The sequence below is a fragment of the Trichosurus vulpecula genome, chromosome 2, assembly GCF_011100635.1.
Source record: "Trichosurus vulpecula isolate mTriVul1 chromosome 2, mTriVul1.pri, whole genome shotgun sequence".
Lineage (NCBI taxonomy): Eukaryota > Metazoa > Chordata > Mammalia > Diprotodontia > Phalangeridae > Trichosurus > Trichosurus vulpecula.
In genome coordinates, this window is record NC_050574.1 from 291,129,350 (window position 1) to 291,157,345 (window position 27,996).

At 34.6% G+C, this 27,996-nt stretch overlaps 1 protein-coding gene across 5 annotated transcripts in view; it reads right to left on the reverse strand.

Moving 5' to 3' along the window:
* Positions 1-3,100: 3,100 nt before the first annotated feature.
* Positions 3,101-27,996, reverse strand: part of CCNT2 (cyclin T2) — a 47,005-nt gene continuing 22,109 nt past the window's right edge. For 3 of the 5 annotated variants that reach the window (XM_036743261.1, XM_036743259.1, XM_036743262.1), the window contains 7 exons: positions 22,784-22,909; positions 21,575-21,635; positions 18,308-18,370; positions 13,928-13,973; positions 12,110-12,273; positions 7,794-7,864; positions 3,101-7,470 (listed from right to left, as the gene is read on the reverse strand). In XM_036743261.1, coding sequence (XP_036599156.1) covers positions 6,037-7,470; positions 7,794-7,864; positions 12,110-12,273; positions 13,928-13,973; positions 18,308-18,370; positions 21,575-21,590 — 1,794 coding nt within the window. In that variant the 5' untranslated portion in view covers positions 21,591-21,635; positions 22,784-22,909 and the 3' untranslated portion in view covers positions 3,101-6,036. Of the gene's footprint in view, positions 7,471-7,793; positions 7,865-12,109; positions 12,274-13,609; positions 13,974-18,307; positions 18,371-21,574; positions 21,636-22,783; positions 22,910-27,996 lie in introns of those variants that run through there. The other 2 variants (XM_036743260.1, XR_005009539.1) reach the window with 2 other exon arrangements.

Below are 27,996 nucleotides of genomic sequence, written 5' to 3' on the forward strand. Positions count from 1 at the left end.
TTATGTTAAAAACTGACTAGTTTCCTTTCCTTTCCTAGGTCCTATTCAGTTGATGTTATCACAGAAAGCAACCTAATTAAAAATAAGCTGGAGGTCTAAGGAAGAGTAACGATCTTTGTACTTATTCCACTTATTATTTAATGAAATATAATTTAGTGATTAATCATTAGATCAAATTCAACCAACATTTAAGCAATGACTGTAACTGTTACTTATAATGCACCAAGTTTAGATGATACGATTCTTGAATTAACAAAGGTTACAGGACACATATGAAGATAAACAAATGGTAAGCACCTAAGAGGAGTAAAGCAGGATATGAGGTTTAGGAAGTACTTGGGAGTAGTACAATTTAGGGCTGGGGAATAAGATTTGAGAGGGACAGCGAAGGTCATCCTAATTCAAACCTGTCATTTTAGCTGAGGAAATTGAGACCAAGATAAGTAATTCATCCAGAGTCACACAAGCAGTGGCTGAACTGAGATTGAGACCCAGTTCCTCTGACTACAAATTCAAGTCTTTTTATTGCATCAAGGTAGGGCTTTCCCTGATTACAGGGGCTTTTGATTGACAAAGGAGTCTTGACAACTTGGTGAATTAAAGGGTTTTAAGGAGTAATGAGCATATTTGTGCATGAAAAAGAGGAATATGGCACCTAAACACTGAGTATACAAAAGCACAGATCCTATCTTGAAGAAACTTAACCCAATTTGTAGTAGTAGTAGATGGGAGACTTGTTACTATAATAGTTTAGTTGAGTGATGAGAGCCCATGCAAGGATAGCAAGACTGGAATGAAGTGGCACATAGAATGGGGTATGAGATGGAGTAGACAGAATAGCCAGTTACAAGTATGCATGCCTGGTTGAATAGGGCTGCCACTGCCTGAAACAGTCAGAAGCAGGGGGCAGATTTGAGTTTGAGATGCCAAAAAGGTTATCTGGGTAAAAGGTAAGGACAGCAACTTCATGCTTCAGAGGGAGACATTACAAAGGGCCAATGACAAAATGTTGAGAACCTTCACAAAACACTGGGAATAGAACCGAGTTCAGAACCAGCAGAAATGTTGCAGGTAGAACTGATGTAATGTAGTGTCTTGGAAGCCAAAGCAGTAGAATGTTTAGACAGGGATGGACCAGTTTTAGTTTCTGAGTAGCTCAAAGGATGACCAGAAAAAGGCCACTGGATTTAGCATTAGACTTAGGTGAAAAATTTCAGTAGAGGGTATTTTTAAGATACATTATCAATTCAAATTGATCCATACTAATATTGGCTTCTATATAATGTTGACCACCTATTTTATACTAACAAAATTCCCTGTTAAATAAAAACAAAATAGTCCTTGACTTCAAGGCACTTACATTATGGGGGCAGGGGCAGGGGCAGGGGAAACAACAGGCAAGCATATTAGTATAATTAGAACATACTGCACATTGATTTCAATAGCTAACATTTATATAAAGGTCTGCAAAGTCCTTTGTATAATGTATCTTATTTCAGTTTCACAGTAACCTTTCAAGGTAGGTGTTATCTTATAGAAGAGGAAACCCAGTGACAGGTTCAATGACTTGCCCAGGGTCATACAGGTAGTATGAGGCAGTACTGCAACTCAATTCTTCCTGATTCCAAATCTAGAGCTCTATTCACTAAACCATCTAGACACATATTGCCAGTGGCAGCAAAGGTTAACTATATAGGGATGAAAATCAATTTACACGGTATTGGGTGATGGAATTTTTCTTGAAGAATACTTCCTAATTTTATCCTATTAATGCTATTTAAACTAGCTTGCATTTTCTAGACACTTTCCTTTAAAGGAAGTCTATGTAGAGAAGTCAGAACACATCGCAAAACAACTTATAGCAGATTTTCAGAGGTATGAAACCTTTTGAATTTAGTTCATCCCCAATCCTGTCTCACCACCTGGAGTTAGCTTGGTTTAGCTCTCCTCAAAACGCCTGGGATCCAATAGCCCTTTCCTCAGTGGTTATGTTTATCTTTTTTAGGGGCTTAAAGTACACTGGAAATGTTACAATTCCAGTTTATGTTGGAAACATGTAAACGAAGTTTACTGAAGTGCTTGGTATTTCACAATGAAGAGGCAGTTAAATAACCGCTGCTGGAATGGAGACAACATGCCTTCAATCTGCGTTTATGATGAAAGACCAATCACAACACACATTAAGTCTCAGGTTTTTCTCTAGCCTGAGAAGGGTCCTTTTAATCAGCAATTGAAAGCTAATGGCATTGTCAGGAATAGCTTTTAATTAGATTGACCTCAATATCATGAGATGGAATGTACATTAAAATCTATTCATTATTAAAACTGCAGTGATCTCCATGAAAAAACCCTTAGTAACCTTACTTACAAAAGTACAAAGGCTTTTATTCAAAGTGAATTTCTACTTGTGAATGTTAGCAGCTACGAATTATTACAATTACCGAGTTTTCAGGCAATCAGCTATTAATTTTCAAATTGAAATATTTTAACCAAATCACTTACCTAGTTTCCTGTCTTAGCTATCTGAATCGGAGGCCTCACAATTTGCTTTCTTAAAATTTAATTCTATAGAGGGCTATAAAGTGGGCTGGTGTAAGGGGACTATAGTTAGCCTTTGTGATTACACCTCAAATAGTGGTCAACTCAATACTGTAAAGTCCATTATACGTGGTCTGAAAATTTTCATAACTTCTGAACATCTATCTACAAGTCAACTTCCAGAATTTCTTTTAAGGCTGGCAAGTTTAAAAATGACCACCATCCTAGCAGGAATGTGTGTGTGTCAAATAAAATTAAATTGGAAAGTTGGCTGCAACTTAAGACACCACTTACAAAGAAGGTGATCATGTCCTACATCAAGGAAGAGGGTACCTATATAGATGAAACCATAACTCAAGTATTGAATTAATTATTAAAATATCTGGGATAAGTGTTAAACCACTACCTCAAGGTCAAATATCAAACGTGTTTATTAAACTAAATTTGCTTCCCAAGATAGGATTTTAAGAGCTTTCCTTGAGCTTCCATCTGTATGACGCTAATGGAGCCTGTTCCACCTTCGTAAGTACAACTTAAGAATAAATCACTCTTTTAAAAGATGTTTAGAGAGAATACATTTTAATAATATTTCAACAATTAAAAAAAATCTTACCAATCACCTTAACTTTATACATCACCTTGTGCATGTGGAATGCTATACCTAAATAAATTATGGTAACATATTGGTTCATTTACCATTGCTTAGAGGAAGACTTAATAATGACTTCCATTTACTAGAAACCGAGGAAGTCTTATTCTTTGGTAGAGCCTATTGAACAGGCAAACTAACTGATAGATTTTATTTATGGAAAGGGAAGATATCTGCAAAAAGAAAATACAAGTCATTTAATTCCAAGGATTTTCATTTGATGGAAATGAAGTTTAAAGGATTTCCACATTTAATCCCCTTGTGGTTGACGGAAGTCATTACCTCATTATATAAAGTGTTCAGGGAAAGAATAGTGAAGTTAAGGAGTCTGAATAGCTCACACAGTGTTGTAAAAATTACAACTGGCTGCCTTTTAATAAATAAAGTCATCGTATAGAGTTACATTTACAGAGTGAAAAGTGAATACATAGCACTTCAAGTTCAATTCTGTGGAAGTACCAACGAGTACTAAACCATAACAAGATACACTAGCTATTTTAGAACCTTCCATCATTAGCACCAATTATAAAGATTCAACAAAATTACCTTTATTCCCACAACATCTCAAAACAAACTCCCAAATTCTTAGTGAAGTTTATTAAGTATAGTTGCAGACCTTAAATATTCACATTGTTTTCTATTTCAGTCTGAAAATAAATTCACCACTTTTTCTGGACATTCTTTACAAAATCTTATTAAAATTCCTGGTATTATGGTTCCCCATTATACAGTAGCACAGCAACCCTATATTATTTCACATGATAGCTCCTTAGAAGTTCACATCTACTTACAGTTATCACTTTATGAACAAAAACCTCCCCCGCCCTCATCTCGCACACAGCTCAATTCTACACTAGTCCCTGGTTTATATACCATCGCAAGAATAAGACTGCATTAAAAATACTATGTTTCTGAATACAACATTATGCCATAAACAGTGACGGGTGACATTTAATGGCACAAATTATTAAACTCACTGAAAGAAACTTCAAAGCCAACTTGATGCTAATGTATTAGGACACACTGGCTAGATAGGGCTCTAGGTGTCCCTAGGGGTAGGCTTCTACATGTCCTAAATTCGGATAAGCTGACAAAAGAATTATCAATCATAATCTCTCTTTTTTAAGTTTAAACCAAATTGTATAGCTGCTGATGTAGTTATTGGTAGTACTGGATTACTTAATAAACTAAAAAGTAAAGGATGAGATTAAATGTTCAAATATTTACAATAAGCTACAACAGATACTTGAATAAAATTACAATTGTGCATGTACCAGTAGTTTCAGAACATTAAAAAATTCATGTACATTTAGGGAAAAATTAAAACAGATTTCAGGAACTGTTTGATGGTTGCAAAAGTTGAATTTAACCCAACTTAAACACTCAACAACTTAAAGATTGCTTACAAATTTACCACAGGACAAGTTCTCAATATTAGCTGATAAAACAGAATTAAGAGTACTGGCTTTTAATTACAACTTAAAAAAAAAAGTTAAAGCCTGTCATTTGTTCTAGAGTCAGAGGACTGTGCAAACTTTACATCAAGAGGAATATGATGAGACGTGCAAACAAATATAAAAATGTGTACTAGTGGTTTAACTGGAGACTGATTTTTTTTCACAGAGCTTTCTGATTGTATAAACTATAATCACAAGTACAATGCACAGTCAATGATAGTTATTTTATTGTTGGAATATAAAGGAAAATTGTGATAGCAATAGTTTTACTTTCATTTTTATTGTGACGGCTGCATTCACCTGTAAAAGAAACATGGCATCACACACAAACACACTTCTTGGGGAATTCAAAATGTAGAGATTCTGAATGCTATGGAACAGTGATCCCTGTTTGCTACTAAAATAACATATATGGTGATAAAGTTTAAAAAAAAAAACAACTTACTAATTTTTTACTATGTAAGTTTTTTTATGAATTCTTTAGTTCTCAAATCACATTAATCTACGTAACCATTATTAACAGCTCTGTGTCTATATTACTGCATCAAGCCAATAAACATTTAAATGCACTTCACATCAAAAGATTATGTAAACTTTATTTTTATTCCTTTTTTTCCTTCAGAAAACTAGGGACCTTTTCAATGGCCATTCTGGTCACAACAATCCATGAAGGCATCAATTCAGCGCCTCACATTTAGGTCATGGATGACCATCCATGGCATTGGATACCCACTCAGCAGTGAAGTGTCCCGTTCAGAGGCTCCCAATAAGGCCTATAGTTAAAGATTACTGATGGACTCTGACACAAGATAAAATAAAGTTATTCTGTCTATTTTGTTATACTTACAAGCAGCTCCAATCCTGAGTATTTATGGTAATATCGAAACATACAAAAATGTATGTACATTTTTCTCCACTTTCTTGTAAACAGTTGTCAGTATACTGTTTTATCCCTTTATCATTGAAACATGCAAATCATACATACAGCATAAATACACAAAAGAAAACAATTTACACTCATTCAAAAGCTAAGCAACAACAACAACAAAAAAAAACCCGGTGGCTTCAGGATTCAAATGATAAATAATGCTTGAGGCATCCTATACACCTAGAAGCAGCCATTCGTTCTACTGTTCTTAGCTGCAACTGTAAAAATACTGAGACTTTTTGCACCTTCCATGCTATTACAGTATTTATAACACTATCATATGTGGAGATAAGACTTGTTTACTATAATCTCTTCTTTTCAGAGTGAAGGAGGATAAAGCAGCACTTACATATATTGAAACAATGGCAGCAACAGCTGGCGTTGCCTTTGCTAGATCAGGAAGTTTTCCTTTCTAACAATTCTTAAATTAAAAAAGTAAAGGAAAAATTGACCTAAACAATTGATTACATGTTCATTCCTTGGGCACTTAACAGCGAATCCAGCATGTCGAATGTGTCTTTGTAGTCCATATGCTGGCTGTTTGTACTGTACTCGTGATTGGCATCAGGACCGTTGGTCTCCACTGGCTTCTTGTCCAGTTTCACGAGGGTGCTGAGATGTCCGTAGCCCACCTGGTATGTGACAGGGGGAGGAGGGGGTAAGGGATGGTTAAAAACAGAGTTGTGAGAGGATATATACTGCTTAACAGAGGAGGAAGAACTAGATGAACTACCTGCACTTTTGGAACTTTTGCTCATTTTGGAGTGGTGGTTGTGAGACGCATCATTGATGTGCAACTTCTTTCTTGCAGCACTGGAACTAGAGGAATTACCACCATCACTACTCAGGCCCACAGGACTCCTCAGAACCGTAGGTGGTATTCCATCAGTACTATGTTTACTGCCACCACTGCTGCTGCCACTATGTGAATGGGAATGCTTGTGGCTGCTACTGTGATGGCGGTTAGAGGAATGTTCCTTGTGCTTTTCTTTGTGGTCTTTGCTCACATGTGGGCTTGAATGCTTGCTCTTTCCACTGCCCTCATCAGAAGAGCTGTGTCTTTCCGAGGAAGAAACCTTTATTTTCATTTTCAGTTCTTCTTTACTAGAGCTTTTATCAGTGGGGGGAATAGGAATACGCAATTTAAGTGATCCACTCTTTTCTTTTTTATCCGCCATGTATTTTTCTGGTTTTTCAGCATTTGCGATAGGAATTTTCATCTTAATGGGAGAAGTTACAGAACTGCTGCTGGCTGCCTGCAACTGCATGTGCTTTTTGTGTGGCTGTTCTGCCTGGGCAGCTACATAGTGTTCCCTTACATCCAGTTCAAGTGTTTCTAGCTTTCGTTTCTCTCTATATTTATCTAACGACATTTTCTGAGGAACTATTACAGGAGCAGCAGAAACTGGCCCGTGATGCTTACTGCTTCCTGACTTGTGAGTATATTCTTGTTTAATTGAGGAATGATCAGACAGTTTGTCAGACCTGTGATGTAATCCTGAATGTAGTGCCCCAGCAGGTCCTTGCTGGAAGTTGATGTTGTACTGACTACCAGTCATTGGAGTCTCCTGTTTCTGTGAATATATTTGTTCTGTCCTTGTTGATTCTTGATGCTGAGGCCATTCTTGGTGTGATGCCAAACTGTATGAGGTACTTGGCATTCCTGTTGTTAGTATTGCCAAATTATCAGACGTGTGACTATCTTGAACAGAAATATTTCCTGAATTCAGAGGTACTGGTGCAGGAAATGCTGATGAAGAAGGTTTCTGAAAGCTCGCATTTGTAGTCACACCAGTAACACTATCTACTAAAATGGAATTCTGCACCAGAGATGAACCAAGAAGAGTTGTCTCAGACACTTGTCCATCCCCTTTAGGTTTTTTAGCCGCCTGATTAGCCTATTTAAAAACAAAACAAAACAAAACAAAACACAAAAGAAAGTAGTGAAAGCAAAGGAGACCATAATCAATTTTTTATCTGTAAAAAAAAGTCACATAAAATATATGGAAAAAATAGATAATTTGGGGTTCAAGATGCTAATGTCACATGCCAATTGAGAATTGCCTCACAAGGAACCATATGTTCCTTACATTATGTATAAACGACAGAGGTGAAAAACAGATAATTTTAGGAAGAGTGGCAAAAAAATAAATAAAGGATATTTAATCCATTCCAAAATGATACAGTGACTTTCTGAGAGAACCTTTAAGTTTCTTCTTACCCTCCAGTTTCGTATCCTCTTCAATCTGTTAGGAGTTTTCTCCAAAATTTGTAGAAACTCGTGAGTTAATTCTGAAAAGAAAATGAGTACTCTGAACACTTGTAAAGAACTTAAAATATTCTGTCACTGTATGGTTCTCTTATATCAAATACCTCAAGAGTTCCTCCAGATTTTCCAAAAACTTCTCACTTTTGGAGAAATGGTCACAATCTTGTTAAGATTGCGTGCCATACTGTGGTAATAGAAAGGAAGTATGGTGCTTTTAGTACTGGAGCTAACACTTGGGCCAGTCACTTCACTAAGCTTTAGATTCCTCATCTATAAAACGGGGAAAACACTTACATTACTTATTACATATAGCTATGAGGAAAGCACTCTATAAACTTTCAAAGTGCACGGCATAATACAGGACAAATTAATTTCTACAAATATCTGTTAACTTTAAAAAAAGTACATGACAGATATTATTGCAATTGCACCTCATAACAAATGTGACTTATTACAGACATTATTACCCTGAAATTATAGATGGAAAAAACCTGAATCTTAAGTAAGACATAACAAGGTGCCCCGCCTGTAGTCATACAGCTATGGTGAGAGGTGACCCCTCTCTTATACTTCTGGTTCCAGAATTCTATTCAGTATGTAGTGTTGTTTTGCCTTACTAGGGGGGGCCATTCCTAGGTCCTGAACAATCAACTTTTCATTAATGATTTCAAAAATGAAAGATGAAGTTTAGACTCAGCATACCTCACATTAGGGACTTGCAAAAATGAACCTCTCCCTAAGTGAGCAACATCAATGAAGCTCATGTATATGCTCCCTAAAGGGAAGGCTCAATGAGAATCTACATGAAAAAAGTAGTCTGTCATATCTACAGGATACTGACTATACTAATTGTATCAACCTCATGGGGGAAACCCAAAAGATAATTTTTTAGGGTTTCTACTTGCTCTTTGCTTTCTTTCACAGTTATTTATAGGCCCCACAAATTTTCAGGTAAAATGATGCTCTATCTTGCATTTCTTAAACTTATAAAAATGCCTACTTTCCTACTCCATGATGCTTGTTACCCAACCTGGTAAAAGGTACTATTAGTATGCAAGTTTTCTGGGTTGTATTTGTTGCTTCTCTGAAATTCCTGCCCTGTACTTCCTTATGAAGAGACTTCCTTTATCAATATGGAACAATACCTGCTCAGCTCCAACTCATGGTCAAAATGTGAGGTATTGACAAGTTAAGGGACTTGCCTGTGACCATACATGTGTCAGAGGTGGGACTTGACTTTGGGGCTGCCTCTTAAGGTAGCTTCTTAAAAGTACCCAAAACCCCAAAACAAACAAAAAAATCCAAACCCAAAAAACCTTAGTCTTAAAATTCTTCACTCATGGATTTCATTCAAATTCTAGTTTGTATACAGAAAAAACAAGGGTAAAAGAGTGATAGTCGTCAAATAATAAACTTATAAGGGTTTTTTGGGAAATGTCTGGTAAGGGTAAAGAAAAAAAGCCAATTACCTCCCCCAAAAAGGAGATAACCTAGTCTCTCACAACTAAAATATGATACGATTTAGAAAGAACTTTAGCGATGAAAAGGACTTGATCTGTTCAGCATGTTAATTTGAGAAAACTGCTCAAGAATAATTTTTCTAAAGTCACTCTTACATGTGATTAATTCTCTGTTGTCCTCGTAAAGTGCTATGAAGTTTACTTATTGATATTACAACTCCACAAATAGAAAGTTAGCAGCTTCCATCTCAGTCTAGGAGCCAGATTGTGAACACTTTTAAGCAGAGCAGAGGTTAGATCTTAGTGATTAATAGGGAGCCGCTAGGGCCTATAAAATGTGAACTATGATTAGAATATTACTTCTTGCATCCGGGTGACAGATGAGAGAGTATGGAGGCAGGAAGATGAGTTGCGGGCTAGTTTAGGTGAGATAGCTAATGGGGGTCTGAACTAGAGTGGTGGCCTTGTGAGAACAGAGAAGATCAGCAACTGATTAGATATACCAGGTAAGGGAGAATGCAGAGCAGAAAATGTTTCTGGTTGTAAGCCTGTGTGATTAGAAGGACAGTGGAAGTACTCGATAGAAATAAGGCAGCTTAAAAGAGGACCAGAGGAGAAAGATGAATTCTCTTTAGGACAGAATAATATAGAGATGATTATGCCATATCAAGAATGAACTGTCCAAACATCAACTGGTGATAAAGGACTGAAGCACAGGAGGCAAACCAGGGTCTGATATATGAGTCACTTATGCAGATAAGATGACTAAACTTACAGGAACTTTTGAAGTCAAAGAGAAGGTGTAACATTCTTTACATAATTAAAAAACATTCATGACATTACTTAATACCTATATAATCTTGGCAAAATCACAACCTCTCAGAGCATGAGTTTGTTGGGGACTAGATGATCTCTCTAAGGATGATCTTCTAGCTCTAAATCTTAGGAACCTATAAAAAACTATTTATCTCTTTCCCCCTCTTTTGGCAGTAGCAAGGTTCACTGACTCAATTTTTCAAAACTAAAGTGATATTATACTTAGTCCAGAGGTGGTCTTCACATTTTGAGCAAGGGAATTTTCTTTTTTAATCATTTGCTTGAGCTGAATGAGAGGGCAGGGCACTGAACTTCCTATGATTTGTAATTTTAATCATCTTTTCTTTTATCTATTGGTTAACCTGAAACATTGCTGAGAATCAGGCATTTGTTATGGACCTACTTTTACCCTTGAGACTCACAGGTAGAAAGAAAAGATTTTAGAAGGAAAAAAAAAAAGCCTTTTCAATGTTCTAAATTTGTAGCTGAATTCATACCCAGCAACTACTTTTAGGAAATTAAATTCTGCTCAAATTCTACAGTTGCTGTAATTAAGGCAAGGTAGGTTTCAAAACTTTTACTTCAACAGTCTTCCCCAAGAATGAATGAACATGATATTCCTTTTTTAAGAGAAGAGTGATCAGGAAAAAGAAAAATTAGGGCAACAAAAATGAATATTTTGCACAAGAACATTTTGGAAATTTTTTAAAAAGGAATTGATTGAAATGTTATAGGCATCAACTTTTATGTAACATGTTTTTAGCAGAGTTATACGTAAAATTTTGTTTCCAACTAACTTCTTTTATAAAAACTGAAATCATGTCCCATGGACTAACATGAAATTTCGGAATACAAGAGGTTATAAGACATTGGGCAAGGTCTCTGGTATGAGAAAGCTTCAGTGACCCTTGCCCCCTTACACTTCTCTACTATTCAAATGTCTCTAAGTGCCTGATAATCTCTGACTTCCTCATGTTGTGCTAAGAATTCTGGTCCTTGTTATTTACCTCTGACTATACCATCAATCAACAATAATTTGTTAAGTGCCAACTAGGTGGCACAGACTATGTCTACTAGGTGCTGAGGATACAAAGATGCTTACCTTCTATTGGGGCATGTAGCTCGTACACATGGAAGGACACATGAAATGGCTTCAAAATAAATAAAAGGTGTTCTTTATGGGGGTGGGGGGGTCTATAAAGAATGCTAGCAGTTGGGTGACTGAGCAAAGTCTTAGAAAGGAGGCAGCACTTAAGCTGAGTTTTTAAAGAGGATAGAGAATCTCAAAGGCAGGGAGAAAAGAGGGAATACATTCCAGGATTCCAGGCATGAGGGCGAGTCTATGCAAAGGTATGGAGATGGGATGTCTTATGAAAGACAGCAAATGGGCCATTTTGAGTGAAATGTAGTATATATGATGGGTAGTAATGTGTAAAAAGTCTGCAAAAGAAGGTTGGAAGTAGGTTGTGAAAGGCTTTTAATGCCAGAGGAATTTTTAAGTGCATCATATTTTATTACTGGGCATCACCAGTTAGTAACATATTATAGCCTGAAAATTCCCTAAGATCTGTGATGGCATGGAGTAGCAAAATAGTGCTGTTGAGAATTGGAAGCCTTGGGTTGGAATCCTAGCTCTGCTAGTTAGCACCTGTATGACCTCGGGCAAGACAATTAGCTTATCTAGGTCTCTTTTCTTCATCTATAAAATCAAGGGGTCCCTTTCAGTGCTAAATCTTTCCTATGGGGGATGTCAATCTTCTATAAAGAATTACCAGTTCACTTTATCAATTCTATAATCTTGAAATTGCAAAATTAGTTGAGACATTTGTATTAGGTAAGGACACCTTGTAGTTCTGCCAACCTGAGAACACTTTGTATTATGGTGGTTTTCAATTATTTTTCCCTTAGGGAAAACTAAACCTAATACCCTGAGTCTATCTCATTGAACAATTCCTTTAACTATTTTGGGGATGATACTTTGATTATACTTACCATCTAGTAATTCTAAAGTAACTGATGGATCCACATACTCCCACCAATGTTTTCCATCAGTAGATACGGGAATCTCCCAATTAGACCATTTGCAGGCCAAATGAATGCATACACATGCTATCACTGTTGGTTTATATTGAAGGCAGAAGGTAGTAAGATGTAGACTATTGCAGGGCAAGTTTGAAAATGAAGAACCAGATATTCAAATATGCAAAAACAAAGGAAAAAAAATTAACCAGTAAGATTAGGAACAGGACACCCAAAATATATAGGTTTTCTTTAAAAGAAAAGAAAACAAAAAGCCAGACACACACACACACACACACACACACACACACACACACACACACACACACATACACACTATCAGGTCAATGAGGCTATGTTGATATTTAAATTAAATATTTTACTTATTTATAGGGACAAAAGATAGAATATCTATTTACCTTTCACTCATTTTTAATTTAGTGTAAGTTACTATAAATATTGTACTTAATTTTTAAAATCATACATTTACTTCCTTTGTAATTTGAGAACATTTTAAAAAACAAAAACAATTAAAGCATAATTTGTTAAACTAACAAAGTATCATTAAAATATATCATACATAAGTAGGGATCAAACCATTTCATGTGGATCTCCAATAGTTCTTATGAACAGCAAAATTCTCCAGTCACACAAGAGTAACATTTTTATCTCATTAATGACTCTTTCTCTTTTCTCTCCCAGCAAAAACCCCACCAAAACTTACCTCTGGCTGTACAGCTTCTTAAGGCTCAAAGCAGCTAAAAAAGCTAACTACAAAAATGTTTTTCCAGTAGGCTGACCATGTAACTTCTGTGACAGCCTTGCCCCGACCCCCACCTCATCCAAAGTCTTTAAATCTAACATTATTCCAAAATACTTTCAACTATGAAGGTTCAATTTCAGGAATAATGACATGCATCTAAGGACACATGTGAATTTACAAAATCTTACTGCTTAACAATGTTGTCTGTCATAAGAAACTAAGGACCACACAAAGCTGGTTTGTTCCCCTCCCAATCAAATCTTCTAAAAATATGTAAAACATTAATGCTATGTCTATACCATAAAAATTTAATATTTAGAGCTCAAATATTCTGACAACTAACTACTCTTCCAGGTACAACTTTCAACTGATGGAAATGGAAATAAGTGATGGATATATTTACTGACCAAATACAAAAGGTTTTACATAAGCTGAAATTTTTTTACACATTGTTTTATTTAAATTGAAAAAAAAAAAAACCACAATTACTTAAAGGCATAAATTGTGCTTATGGAAACCCATGCACTTATATGATTCACTACTTCTAGTTTACTACTAGAGGGTATCATCTGGAAAAAAATCCAAGTTAAAAGATTTTATTTTTTTTAAAGCTTTAATGATTATTTTAAAGTTAGGATTGGATCAATATGTTTAAATTAAAAAATTGTCATTTAACTACAATTGTAAACTAGAAATAGCTTTGTACTTACCAAGATGCTCGAATTTCTAGGTTAAGTTTAGCTCTTTGTAATCTTTAGCTGCTATTCAGGCTACCAATTTTAGACTTATGCACTCACAATCGAGAATATGTCATCAGAAAGCACCACTACACTTCTCATTGTGCATTAAACCCCTTTGTGCCAAAAGACCCTTGTACAATACACCGCACTGCAAACAGGAAGGTACCACCACTCTAGATGGTCCAGTCGCCTGTTGCAACAAGGGTAAAAGACACATGGAGGGGGCCCTGCAGTAAAGGAAGCTATAGTGTGCTACAACAGTGCAACAAAGAGGGTCAGGATAACAACCTGTTGGTAGCCATGAAATAGGATGTCTGTGCCAAATCCTTGCTTGCTGTAAGAAAAGAAAAAATAAAGATTACTATTTGTTCTAACATGCTAACAGCAAAAGGCTTTCAATACAAGAAAATAATTTAGCTCAAAGGCTCGTGCACAAAATTAAGTGCTCTAATTTTAATATATAAAAATTAGTACCAGTATGGCTCCAACATTCTCGAAAGTACTGTAAATCTTCAACATTCACGTGTCCCATGCTATTCACTCAAAGATCTGACAAAGTCTACCAAATTTGAACTAGCCAGTTATATTAGCTAAAATTTCTTTGTAAATTAATAAGACAGTTCTCTTAATTTAAAACCAAAGAAAACATCAATGGGAGCCTTGCTGACTACAAAAATACAGCTTTATCTTCTGTCAGTGTACCTAAGTTGACACATACATTTTTAACTATAAAAATCCATAACTAGTTTATTCATCTTTAAGTAAACTGAAGAAAAAGGTCTGTGTTTAGCATAACGAACATCCCTTAAACAGACTGCTAAAACCATCCCCAAAAATAATTTTAAAAAATGACTATTTCTGAATCTTTTCTATGACAAGAAATAGAATTATTCCTAGAAGCCAATTAAATAACAGGTGAGAAATCTATTTCAGTGTTATTAGGATGCTTTAACCCTGGTCACTCCAGGAAAATACTTTTTAGTAACTATGCAATATAACCTTGAAAGAAGCATTTGATTACATCAAATTCAAATAATTCCTATTGCCATGGCTGTTTTCCTTCTTCCTCCTTTTTTAAACTTATGTTTTAAGTTAATGCCTCTATTGAAGTCCAATTCCCTCACCACTGCTTCTGTTAAGGATGTCAGTATCTGTCCTAATCCTCACTGAGGGTGATCAAAAAGAGTTAAAGCTTTGCTGAGCTTCGGAGGTATTTCAGCGTATCAGGTATGTCATGAGTTCTTTTGGGAGTGAGGGAGGCAATGAATAAAAGTCACCAAGGCTATATTTAAAAAAGCATTCACAGTGCCTCAACTTCTGAGGCCATAATTAATGTACAAAATAGTGAATTATTTTGAAAGACAAAAGTCATGATTCCAAATTTGTGTAGTTTTCATCCTGAAGAGTCTCAAAACTTAATGATTACAGCCATAACTTCATCATTAAAACACAATGATCACTAGTGTAAAGAGTAACAACAGACAGGTTATCTTTATTTATGGAAGTCTGTATTATGGAATAAATAATTATTAGTACTACTAAAATTTAGAAAAAAATTGGGAGATTGCCAAAAATCTACAACTTGAATGGCAACAACAAATTTAAAGATGAAGCAAACTTTTAAAAAGAATCCATTCATAAATAATATATAACAGGTTTAAGTATTTCATTTGACATATCTTAAACTTGCACATGAAAAAATAAGAACAGTTTTAAAATTTTTACATAAGCACAATTTCTATCTAGAAATGTAGGAAATTTGTAACCAATGATAAAAAATACTTTGGGGAAGGCATAAAGGATCAAACAAATTTTCCTAACAAAGGTGAAAAAGCTAGAAGTTCAAAATACTCTTACAATTCAACTCAAAGTTTCATTTCTCACCATGTGTGTAAAAAACAAAACTTTCAATCTATTTAAAGTCATGCTTCATTTCAATAACTCTTCAAATGAAATCACATCATGTACTTTTTTCCTACCCTTGATGAAACTTACACTGACTTTCTATGACAGACAGCCAAAACTACTCTGCAGAGCAAATGTGATCCCGTTTTGGTCACCTCAGGTTGGAGATTCTTACATCATGCCACAGAAGTATTTTTAAAACTGGAGATAAGAATTAGTATTAAATACCTAATGAAATAAGCCATATGACGTGGCTTTAAAATACAAAGTTTAAGTATAAAATCAGGTTAAAAACCCCACACCTATCTATGAATTTAAGTAACACTATGAGTCATAACCAAAACTAAACTCTAAGAAGTAGGTTTAAAAAAACACCACCATCAAACTTCAAAATAGAAATTTATATGAGATATTAAAACTTGGTGAACAGCAGTGTATAGCTGTGAATAAAGAGATGACCCCAGAAGCAGGATGACCTGGGTTTAAGTCTGCTTCTTACACATACTGGCTGTGTTACCCTGGGCTAGTCACTTACCCCTTTGTTGCCCCCTGGGTAACTTTCTAAGTCTCTACTTTGCAGAACAGGTGATTTGAACTGCTAAAATGAGTTTTGTCATTGGGAGGTCCTTACATCAATAGAATTACAGATCTAGTCCAATTTCAATAAGGAAGAGAGTGTGTGTGTGTGTGTGTGTGTGTGTGTGTGTGTTGGTGGTAGTTAAAAGAAAAAATAAGTCATATCTTTTCAAATAACCTTTAAGTCTCCTACCCATTTTGAAGCCAAAGGTTTGAGAGTTGCATAAGGCCTTGGTATGAGGAAGGAGTGGGTTCACAGCTTGTGACTCATATTGGCTATATGACCCCAGGCAAGTCACTTAATATCATAGTGTGGTAGGTAACTCTTTAGGATTATAAGGTGCAGATAATGATCTGAATTAGTAGAGGAGGTTTCCTATTTTCTTCAACCAATAATATCAGGAATCTTGGGAGGGGAATGGGGGGAGAAGGAAAAAAACCCTGCAGGACGACAAAAATCTTTCAAATAAATGGAGACAACATGACGTAGTAGAAAGAATACTGGCCTGAGAACTAAGGGGCGTGGACTAAAATCCAAGCTCCACCACTTATTATTACCATTTGACTGGGTAATTTTATATCTCTAAACTGTCTACGAATTTGTTTTTTATTTGTGAAATGAGCAATGGAACGACCTAAGGTCCCTTCTAGCTCTAACATTCCATAAATATTTTTGTCCACATAGAACTAACAGGACAAAGGTCAGGACAAAAACTTGTTGGCAATCAGTAAAAGTCACTTCAAAAGGGAAACAAACAGCAATACGGAAATAAGAAGTTAGGTATAGCAACCTGCAGAAGTGGAGAGTCTCCACTGCTCAGGGTTGCAATACCATTATAGTACACACAGCACTAGTAAGATTAAATGAAATCAAAGTAAAGCACTAGATAAACGCATTCTCTTTCTCTCTCTCCATATCTGTACCTATCTATATTTAGCTACAAATTTATATACATTTATTACACTGATATTTGGCTACTAATAGTAGATAATAGTCACATGTTTGGTTACTTTCAGTAATAATATCTACATTTATCTAGTGCGTTACTTTTATTATTTCATTCAAACTTACTGATGCTGCATGTACTATAATGGTATAATAGTTTAATACTGCAACCCTGAGCAATGGAGACCTTCCACTTTTGCATGCTGCTGTAACTAAATTCTTATTTCTGAATCGCTGCTTCCTGTTTGAAGTGATTTTTACTGATTGCCCACAGGTTTTTGTTCTGACCTTTGTTCTATTAGCTCTGTGTGGACAAAAATATTCACACAATGTTAGAGCTGGAAGGGACCTAAGAGGTCATTTTGTCTAGTCCTTTCATTTTCCAGATGAAAGCTGGATTTACACTAACTTTCAGTAGAATTTCTAATCAGGAAATATAACAAAAAACATAACTGCTTCAACTGGTTTTCTGGCTTAAACATTTCTAAAATATTAAAACACTGAGTAAGGCAACTATCTATATAGGACACAATTTTGCAGATGTTGATGATGTGATCATAAAGTGAGAAATTAGAATTAACAGATGAAAAGCCGAAGTTCTGCTCTGATTTTCCATGAAACGTTTTAAGTCCCACTAAAACATCTCCAGGGTATTATATAATTTATGAAGGATTTATGGAAGGACACGAATAAGAATCAAACAATTAGAAAGCATGGAAAGGCCATTATTTTCTAACAGCATTAGGCATATCTAGGCTGATGAAATGACAATTAAATTAATTATCTATATTGTTGGCTTATACCTATGGATTCCATTGCAATGGGCATGGAAGGGAGCAGATAGGCATAAGTATGTGAGTGTCAAAAGACCTGCTGAAATTTTCTAGTGAAATTATGCTTTCTCCACTAAATATAGGCCAGGCAGTAAATCACCATGTAGATTTAAGAAATAGTGTAGTAGAATAGTAAAAGAATATTAGAAAGGAAATGTAGCACAGCATACAATGAAAGGACTGAATTAGATGACTTCTAAGGTCCCTCTCTCTTCTAGGTTTAACCTTGTAATTCTATTTATTAACCTATTAACTTTATAATTCTATGAATATTCAAAAAACTTCCAAAAGTTTATGGGAAAAACATTTTTCCCGTTCTCATAAAATTCTCACATATGAGAATGAAATCACACAAGTCAATTATTAAGTCTTAATACCATCCATTATGAGGTTTCAGAGGTTATTTACCTCTCACTAACTGGGTACATTTCACCACATCTGTATGTGGGTGTTCAATGGTGATCTCAAAACCTGAAAAATAAAACATTTGTTAAATTAGCTATCATTTCAATGTCCATTTTAACCAGTATAGTTTAACATAATACAAAAGTTACTTTCCATTACACCTTCCCAACTTTGGTTAGGACCAAATGTCTTGCCATCACTCTCTGATATCCAACAGGACTTACACTCTGCACGACCACTGCACCCAAAGGACTCCTGGGTCTTGTCACTGACACTAAAAATCGACTGACCTTTCCATAAGCCCTGAAACTGGACTCTCAGTTATAAGTTACTTTCCTGATTAGACAGCAAACTCTTCGAGATCAGGATTGTCTCCCTGCTTAGCACACAGCTCAAACCCTGAATCAATACAGTCAACCTTTCACTGCCTCCAGGAGTAGTTTTTTCACTGGGAGCTACCAACACTAACAAACAAGTCTACACCAAATAAGAAAAACTACTGAGACTCATTCTAGTTCAGCAGAGTATTGTATTAACTGAAAAAACAAAAACAAAAAAACAGAAAAGTAAAAGAGAATGTGGTTACTGCTAAAAAATTACATTTTTCAATTTAAGAACCAAATTCATTTACAGAATAACCTTTTAAGAGATGCTCCTGAACTTTTCTTAAAATATTAATGTTTTGTTTTTTACATTATGAACATTTATAGATTACTTCTTGAAAGATTGCTTGTAAAAAAGTAAAAAAATTAAGTAAAACTAATAGTGACCTCTTCTGAAAGTGCATGCAACATCCAGCATTTCCTCAAACTCTCCATTTCTCTTTAATTAATAGAAATTTATTTTCTCTCCCTCCCACCTCTTACACCACTGGGGAAAAAGAACACAAATTTCTCAGAACAAATATAATTAGGCAAAATAAATTCCACCAATGACTGTATACAAAAACCCATTTCATTCGATACCCTAAATCTATTGCCTATAATTGATAGCAGGTTTTATCATTGATCCTCTGGAATTATAAATGGTCAATGCTCATAGTTCTTACATCTTTCAAAGTTCTTTGTTTTTACAGTGCTGTCATTGTATACATTTTCTCTTTCTGCTTTTTTATTCTTCATCAGTTTATAAAAGTCTTCAAAACTGTTCATTTTAATAATACTGACGTCATAGTATAAACTGTTCTAATTCTGCTGATTTCACTCTACATCAATTTTTAAGTCCACATCTTTTTGAAATCTATTTCATTTTTTACAATACAACAGTATGCCATTACATTAACTAGCATTAAGTTTTAAAAGCACTATATATGTTATCTCTTTGATCCTCAATCATATAATCACAACTTATTCAACCATTCGACTGTTGGCATCCCTGTAGTTACATATAGGACTTCTTCCCTCTTCTTTGATCTCTTTTGGGTATAGGCCTAGTACTGGTAGAACAGTTTAAAAGGGTATGCACTGTTTAATAACTTTTTTTGTCATTCCAAATTGTTTTCTAGCATAGTTATAGCCATTTACACTAATAGTGCATCAATGTACCTATTTCTCTATATCTCTTTTAACATTTATCCTGAGCTTTTCTATAGAAGGCAGAGATATCAATCACAAAGATGTACTTAACACAGTAACTTTCAAACTCATGTTTTAATTCAGAAATCTGTTGTGGGAATGACTTTAACACTAACTTGACACAGTTCAAACTAATTTTTACTACGGCAGTTTGGCTTTTTGGGGCACCTTTCATGAAGAACAGACTTTTCTTAAATATTGAACCAAACTGTTCAGACAATTGAATGTTTTGGTTTAATTCTTAAACAATCAAATTTTTAATGCCAGGTAAACAAGGTTATTAGGTTGCAAATAATTTTTATTATAATCACCTCATGGGTTACACTATAGAATCAAAAAGGATGTTATTTAAAATACATTCATATAAGGCTTACTCTAGATTTAAGAAACTGTTCTATGTTTTTTCTAGGTATTACAAGCAGCTAGCTTGAAATCAGGAATAATTAAGTTTAAATCCTGCCTCATACACTTATCAACTGCTTGACCCAAATTTAACCTCTTTCAGCCTAAGTTTTCTCATCTGTAAAATGAGATAATAGGAATCTACCTCATAAGGTTGTTATAAAGATTAAACATGATAACACATAGGGCATTTTACAAACCTGAAAGCATCATATTATTATTTCTATTTATCCACTCCCCTGCTAAAGAAATCTCCTTTTCTGGAAAGGTAGGATGTGAAAAATGTCAATAGTTAATCACTTTTCCTTCTCAATAATTAGGAATTAAGTGATCTTGTTTGGGTATATCTCATTTCCAAATCATGAAAGCTGTAATGTTGGAATATTTACCCATTTCTGAACTAAACAACATAGATATTAGGACAACAAGTTGATTTCTTTCCCACTTTAGTTGTCTTATTATTTCTCAGGCTGCTATGTAAGATAAAATGATCTAAGAAAAAACCTGAATATTTCAAGAATCATTTCATAAGTGTGGCTGTAATCATTAGTCTTCAAGAGCTTTTACAGTCAAAAAACTCATCACATTCATGATAATTTGGTGATGAGGCTCTCTTAATTTAGTCAGGGTCATCCTCAGATGACAGACATACAGTATATCATTAAACTGACAGGGTATGGAAGGGAAGGTACAAGTCATGTTATTCAACCTCGTTATTTAACAGATGAGGAAACTGAAGCCCAAAGAGGTAAGCAACCTGCCCAGGGTCACATCGGTAGTAACTGTTTTGGTTCAGTTTTGAGCCCAGTTCTTCCTGCCTCCAAATACAGAGTTATATCCCATACACTATACTGCTCCTCTTCATACTGTAAGGTTTTTCGCTGTGGTCAGGACTGCTAGAAAAGCCTCTCAGAAGTCAAGTCTCCATGCCACAACGAAGCATGGGAGTAGGCCCTTCAGTGTGGGATATAATAAATATTTCCAATAAATTAAAGTCAGGCCATTTCTATGTGTTTTGATAGTCTAAGGGGTTACCCTTTACCTCCTATATGTTTAATGTGAATATCTGCTGGGATTATATACATTCCAATGAATATTAGAAATAGTTCTACAAACAAAATTTAGCTCAAAGCTTAATTTAAAACATAATATACATTTTATGATATGTAGGTCCTAAAGCTAATAAAATAGTTTTCAAGATGTTATGCCAAATATAAAGTCAAATGGTTCATTTTTAGGGATTTAAGAGGCTGAGTATACCAGAAACAAATTTTAAATGATACCTACTACATACCCAGAGTTTGTAGCATTATAGTTTCAAGTATAACCAGTTCTTGGGTCTGCTGAAGGTAAGCCTGCCATAGAAAAATGACAATTACTTAATAATGAACAGATTACTAAATCTTCTTATATTACATGGAAGAATGCCTAAATTATAAGAAAATTCTAAAGGAATTTGGTCCACGGTTTTTGAATTATCTCCAATATTTACAAGAATATGGATGAATACATCATCTTAGTTAAGATATTTGGATATTAAATATCTTCCCGTTCCCCAAACAAAATCAGTTAAACATAAGCTAGTGGGTATCAAGATTTTGGGCTTTCTGAAGGAATAAATGTGAGTCAGAAAAATTACTTAAAACACCCACAATTGATGTTTTTAACAAAGACTCTAAATTCAATTTTAATACTTTCTTTTTGATAAATGATGTTAATGAATCAACCCCTTTAAAGGGAAGGTGGGGAGAGGAGAGAACATATGTAAACTTAATGCTCAGATTTAAAGTTTTTCAACACAAAAGAGTCACAAACAAATACTGTATTCTATTGTGAATATAGCCCATGCCCATTAAAATTAGAACTTTCTGAAAGGGGTAAAAATATATAGACATAAAATAAAAATCATTACTCCCCACGATTACACTGTTTAAGAGACCAAAAAAACACCAAGATCACAGAGTTTTTTTATGGTTAAGGAAAAGGGTAACACAGCTAAAACCACTCTCACTTGCTCTCCCTACCCTTCTTTCACTTCACTACTGAGGACAGATAGCTAGTTCAATTTTTATGACTGGAAACTCCACTACTTAATATGATATACCACACACAGCCTTCCTTTCTCATGCCTAATTTTCTTACTTGGACAAAACTACACTCAGTGCTTAGATTTAATACCATGGAAATGGAGGAGTAGAGCTTTTATGTGGCTTAATACAGTTTAGAATTCCATATTTTATCCACTGGATAGTTAAGTGACACCACCTCTGAAAAAAAATTAAGTGCATGTTATATAAATTGAACAACTCTTAAAGACATCAATAACAGATCTATGATTCTGTGGGCTAAAGTTCAGTTTAAGAGACTTAAGATGGGGGCTCTGATAATCCATGTATTTCAAATAAAGTTTCTGCCATAATTTCATGAATGCTGATGAAAATGTAGGTCAATCAGTGTCAACTGTTGAAGGATATAATTTCAATTTTAAAATTCTGTCACATACTTCACTCTTTGTGTCCAACAGTAGCTCTTGATGAAGACAGGCATGTGCTACTTTGATGACATGTTCAAGTTTTCTTGGCTGTTCTTCAACTTTTGCAGCCAAGAATAATGCAGTAGGTGCTATTATCTGCAGAAAAGATCAACTTAATTTTAGTTTTGTTAGTTTTCTTTTAAATTAAGCAAACAAAATTCCTTATTTGCAACATCTAGTGCCTTTGGGGAACAGAGGAATTGCCTATTTCAGTTTAATTCTTCTAAGTATCTGACCATAAGACAAATATCTATTGCTTCTTCAAGCAAAATAACATAGCAAGGGCAAAAGAAAGAATAAACGGATAATTAATTCTCCTTCAGACAGGAGAGTTTAGCTATATGGGAAAGTCTAAGTAGTACTAATTTTATAGTTATGCTCATTAGTGTCACAGAAATAATTTCCATTCCACTGTAAAAAAAAAAGAAAAAGGCATCAAATCAAGGGTTAAAAATTAAACATATAATGAAAGTTTGTCATATATGTATATACATATACTTTTTTGTAAACAAGATAATGAAATAATACATTTGTAAAATTATGTTTAAGTCTATATTCAGTTAAAATAAATATACGCACAGGCAAATGCAAACATAATGGCTACTAGTATCCTTTACAAAATATAAGACATAAATATAAGAGTAAACCTGATCCCTATTCAGAAATTAAGTATACTAAATCATTACTCAGCCACACAATCAAAAACCAAAGACAAAGTAGCAGTTAATTTTTAACACATTACAACACTAGCCAACTTCGCTCGTACCTTTAAACATTTTAATGATTCTAGGAATAGGACACATTGGATCATATTTTCAGCAGAGGCAACAAAGCATAACTTGTTTCCTAGCACATTTCCTAGAATTGCTTTTGAAGCAACAACAATTTGGACAACCACAAGTTTCTACCAGGTTATATGTTTTCGGCTTGAGGAAGAGCAAGAGGGAAGAACAGTCTAAGTGTAGAGAAAGTCATAGTAGCTAAGGGCTGCAAAGTCTGGACCTCAGGAATAGAAATATGGTCATCAGTAATGAAAGGAAGTATAATTTAAACATTAAACCTCCACTTATGACTTTTATTGGAGTTATTTTCACTCAAATGCTCTAATAAGCCTGAATAATAAATATTTGAGATAAAGTCAGTAAAAACTTTTATCACCCCACCGAGATCAAGAAAATATAATTCAAAAACTTTTTGCATATATTTTTGCAACAGGAGCTAAATAAGTTAGTTAAGTAAAATCCTCAAGATACTGACCTTAATTGGCACTCTATTCCAACTGCCAGATCAGAAAATATGTAAACTATATTAGCATATAAAATTTGTCTAGCATTGTAACTTTCTTTAAACTAGAGATTTTTCACACTTTCTTTTACCCAGTTCAAGAGCTAGTATAGCTAAAAAATACATCACCTAATGGCCTCCCTGATGAGGAACCTTCTCTTTATATTTGGGCCAAGCTATCCCTCAAAGAACACAGCCTACTGACAAACTAAATTTGAAGTGACTCCAGTTTAAAAGCTGCTTCCCCATAGTCTTTCATGGTCTACTAAAAATAAATCAATGAATTTAAGGAAGTTGCATTAAGGGTTAAGGCAGTGGTGTCAAACTCAAATAGAAACCAGGGGCCACTAAATTTACATAAGGTTTATGGGCCATGTATTGACTTTTAAAACCACATGTAAACATAATCTATGCCCTATTGTATTTTTATTTATTTTGTTATATGTGCCTCGATTACATTTTTTTACATACACATTCACTTTTATATATATACACACATAAACATATATATATATATATATATATATATATATATATATATATATGCATATTCCCTTCAGCTACCCTAATACTGAGGTCTCGTGAATCATACACGTCATCTTTCCATGTAGGAATGTAAACAAAACAGTTCAACTTTAATAAGTCCCTTGCAATTTCTTTTTCTTGTTCTTTTTCTTGATTACCTTTTCATGCTTCTCTTGATTCTTGTGTTTGAAAGTCAAATTTTCTATTCAGCTCTGGTCTTTTCACTGAGAAAGCTTGAAAGTCCTCTATTTTATTGAAAGTCCATATTTTGCCTTGGACCTCGATTACATTTTAATCTGGTTTGGTACATGTTTGACACCTTTGGGCTAAGGAATATACACAAAGGTAATGAGACAGGGTATCTTCTCTCAAATGTAACAGAAAAAGCACTGAACTGAAAGGAATCCTACATTCTTTGTCCTTAATCTAGCAAGTTACTAAATCTATCAAGCTTCAGTTTCCTCATTCCTAAAATGAAAAGGCTGAAGCAGACAATCTCTAAAACCCCTTCTCAGGTCTAGTATTCTATCTTATTACATTAAAAAAAAGTTTTATTGTTGCTTTAATTTTTAAATAATCCATCATTTCCCAAAATGCCCTTCCTTCCACGATCCTTTATGATAGAAAAGTGAAGTAAAACCAAGAGAGACCACACCTAATAGGACATACAACGTTCTGAATCTGTAAACAGTTCTCTCCCTCCCCAAAAGAGGAAAGTATGTTTCATCATGTTTTCTGAAGTCTAGATTAGTTATTGTAATTAAGTAAGGTTATCACAAAAAAATTTTTGGCAGTCATGTAAATTATTCTCCTGGTTTTGCTTACCTTACTCTGTATCAGTCCAGAATTTCTCACATTTTTTTTTTCTTACAGCACAAATGTCTTATTTTTTTGTTTCCAGCCTTGGTATAATTTAATTTGCGCATTTATACCATTTGTAGTTATTTTAAACGACTCTATTGTTTTCTCTTCATTTTTGCTAAGTCTATACAGAAATGCTAAATATTTTGAGAATTATTTTGTACTCTGTTACTTTATTAAAACTATTAACCATCTTGTTTAGTTTCTTTGTTAATTTTTTCCCCTAAAGTAAATAATATTATCTGCAATTAGGGATAATTTTGTCTTTGTGGCTGTTTACGTTTTGATTTTCTCTTCTGTCTTTTGCTATAGCTAAAATTTCTAAGGCCATATATAATTGTAAATTATATCGTTATCTTTGTTTTATCTTTGTACTTATTTGTTCAAAAAAAAGAAGTTTTTTAATGCCTACGGTTTTGAAGCAAAAAAAAAAAAAAGGGTGGTATAATTTTTCAAAGGCTTTTCCCACTGTTGATCATTAATTTGTTTTGCTGCTATGATTAACTATGCTATTTTCCTAATGTTCATTCACCCCTTAATATCTCTGGTTAAGACCTACCTCGGTCAGTAGATACTTATTTGGTAGAATACTGTATAGTTGCTAAAATTTTTATATCAATAATTATTAGTGAGAGGCAGCATGGCATATAATGGACAGGGAGCCTGCTTTAGAGACCTGGGTTCAAGTCTGCCCTCTTGGTATTATTTATTGCTTTTCTGTCTGAAATCAAGATTATAACTCCAATTTTTTTTTTTGTTAAACACCTGAGACATGGTAATTATTTTTTCAGAATTTTAAAAAAAATGCTTCTCATATGAAGAGCGCAAATTGTAGAGGTTTGTTTCCTTGTCCATTTCATTATTAGAGCATGTCTCCTTTGAAGCTCTTAGCTAACTAGACATTCAATAACACCATTACTGATGTCACCAGTGACAGCAAGAGCCTCCTGTTCCTTATATGTGGAGATGGAAAGGTGCCTAATCTATTTCACATGAATATTTTCAATGTGTTTCAACATTTTCTTAACCCCTTTCTCTCACAGGAGATTACTCACAGGGAATTTGATGCTCAGGGCTGAGGCAGAAGACACCATGTTAAATCTAGGTCTGACAGTTTTGAATGGTGAGTTTCACTGATATCCTGAGTCTTCTTCCATCATCAACTGCTAAGAAACATCACTAACCACTTTGAAGACAAACCCAAGGGACCTACTTTGGTGGCCAGAGATGTGGTACCATCTTAACTACCAGCATGCCTTGAAAACCTGACATTAATCTCACTGAGGGGCACAATCTGGATACTGTGGAGTAGTTGCTTGTGTCATATGAAGACACATTTGGGGCTACCAAAAAGTTGCACTTCACCCCCAAACTGGAGCCAAGAACAAATATCTCATACTTAAAGCTATTTATATAGATATTTATTATAATATTTATATTATATCTAGTACATATAATTTATATTTATAAAGCTATTTATATAGCTTTTATACTTCAATATATAAGCAACTTAAAGGTTTGCATCAGCTGCCATTGGTTGGTACCAGAGATAGGTGTTACAAACCACCCCCAGCTTTTGCAAAGCCTTATCTAGCCCAGATAAAATATAATTTAGATTATGTCCTCGTATCCCCAATCCGAAAATCCATTCTTTTAACTTGAGAAACACTAAATTGTGGGATCCTTTTCCAAGAAGTTAGTAAATAAACATTGATATTTATTAAGCACCTACAATTTGCCAGGCACTGTGTTAATTGTTAGAGATTCAAAGAAATGTAAAACACAAACCGTGCTTTCAAGGAACTCAGTTTAAAATATGGAAGACACAGAAACAAGATACATACAGGATAAATTGGAGATAATCATTAGAGGGAAGGCACTAGCAATAAGGGGGACTGAGAAAGGCTTTTTTATTGACTGACTTCTACTGTCTCATTGTTAGTGCAATTAAAGAGCTCATTCAATCCCCTTTTTGTTTGATTTTATATCCCCCCCCTTCATCTTTTGATGAGTATCGCTCTTAGAAGCAGCAAAAACCAAGCATCTATTAAGTGCCAGATGCTGTGCTAGATCCTGAGGACACAAAACCAAAAATGAAATAATCCTTGCTGGCAAAGAGTCTGTATACTGATGGGAGAGACAACATATACATGGTAGAGCATAAGCTCCTTGAGAAAAGATTGTTTTGTTCTTCGTATTTGTCTAGCACACAGTAGGGAGCTTAATAATAATGGCTAGCATTTATATATTGCTTTAAGGTTTGAAAACTGTTTCACAAATATTATCTCATTTGAACCTTAAAAGAACAATGAGAAATAGGTAGTCCTATTATTACCTCCATTTTAAAGATGAGGAAAACAATCAAAGAGAGGTTAAATGACTTGCCCAGAGTCACACAGTGACCAGGTGTCTGAGGACACATTTGAACTCAGGTCTTATTCTAGGTCCAGCACTCTATATGCTGTGCTACCAGGTTGCCTATAATAATTTTAACAATGAATTATAAATAATAC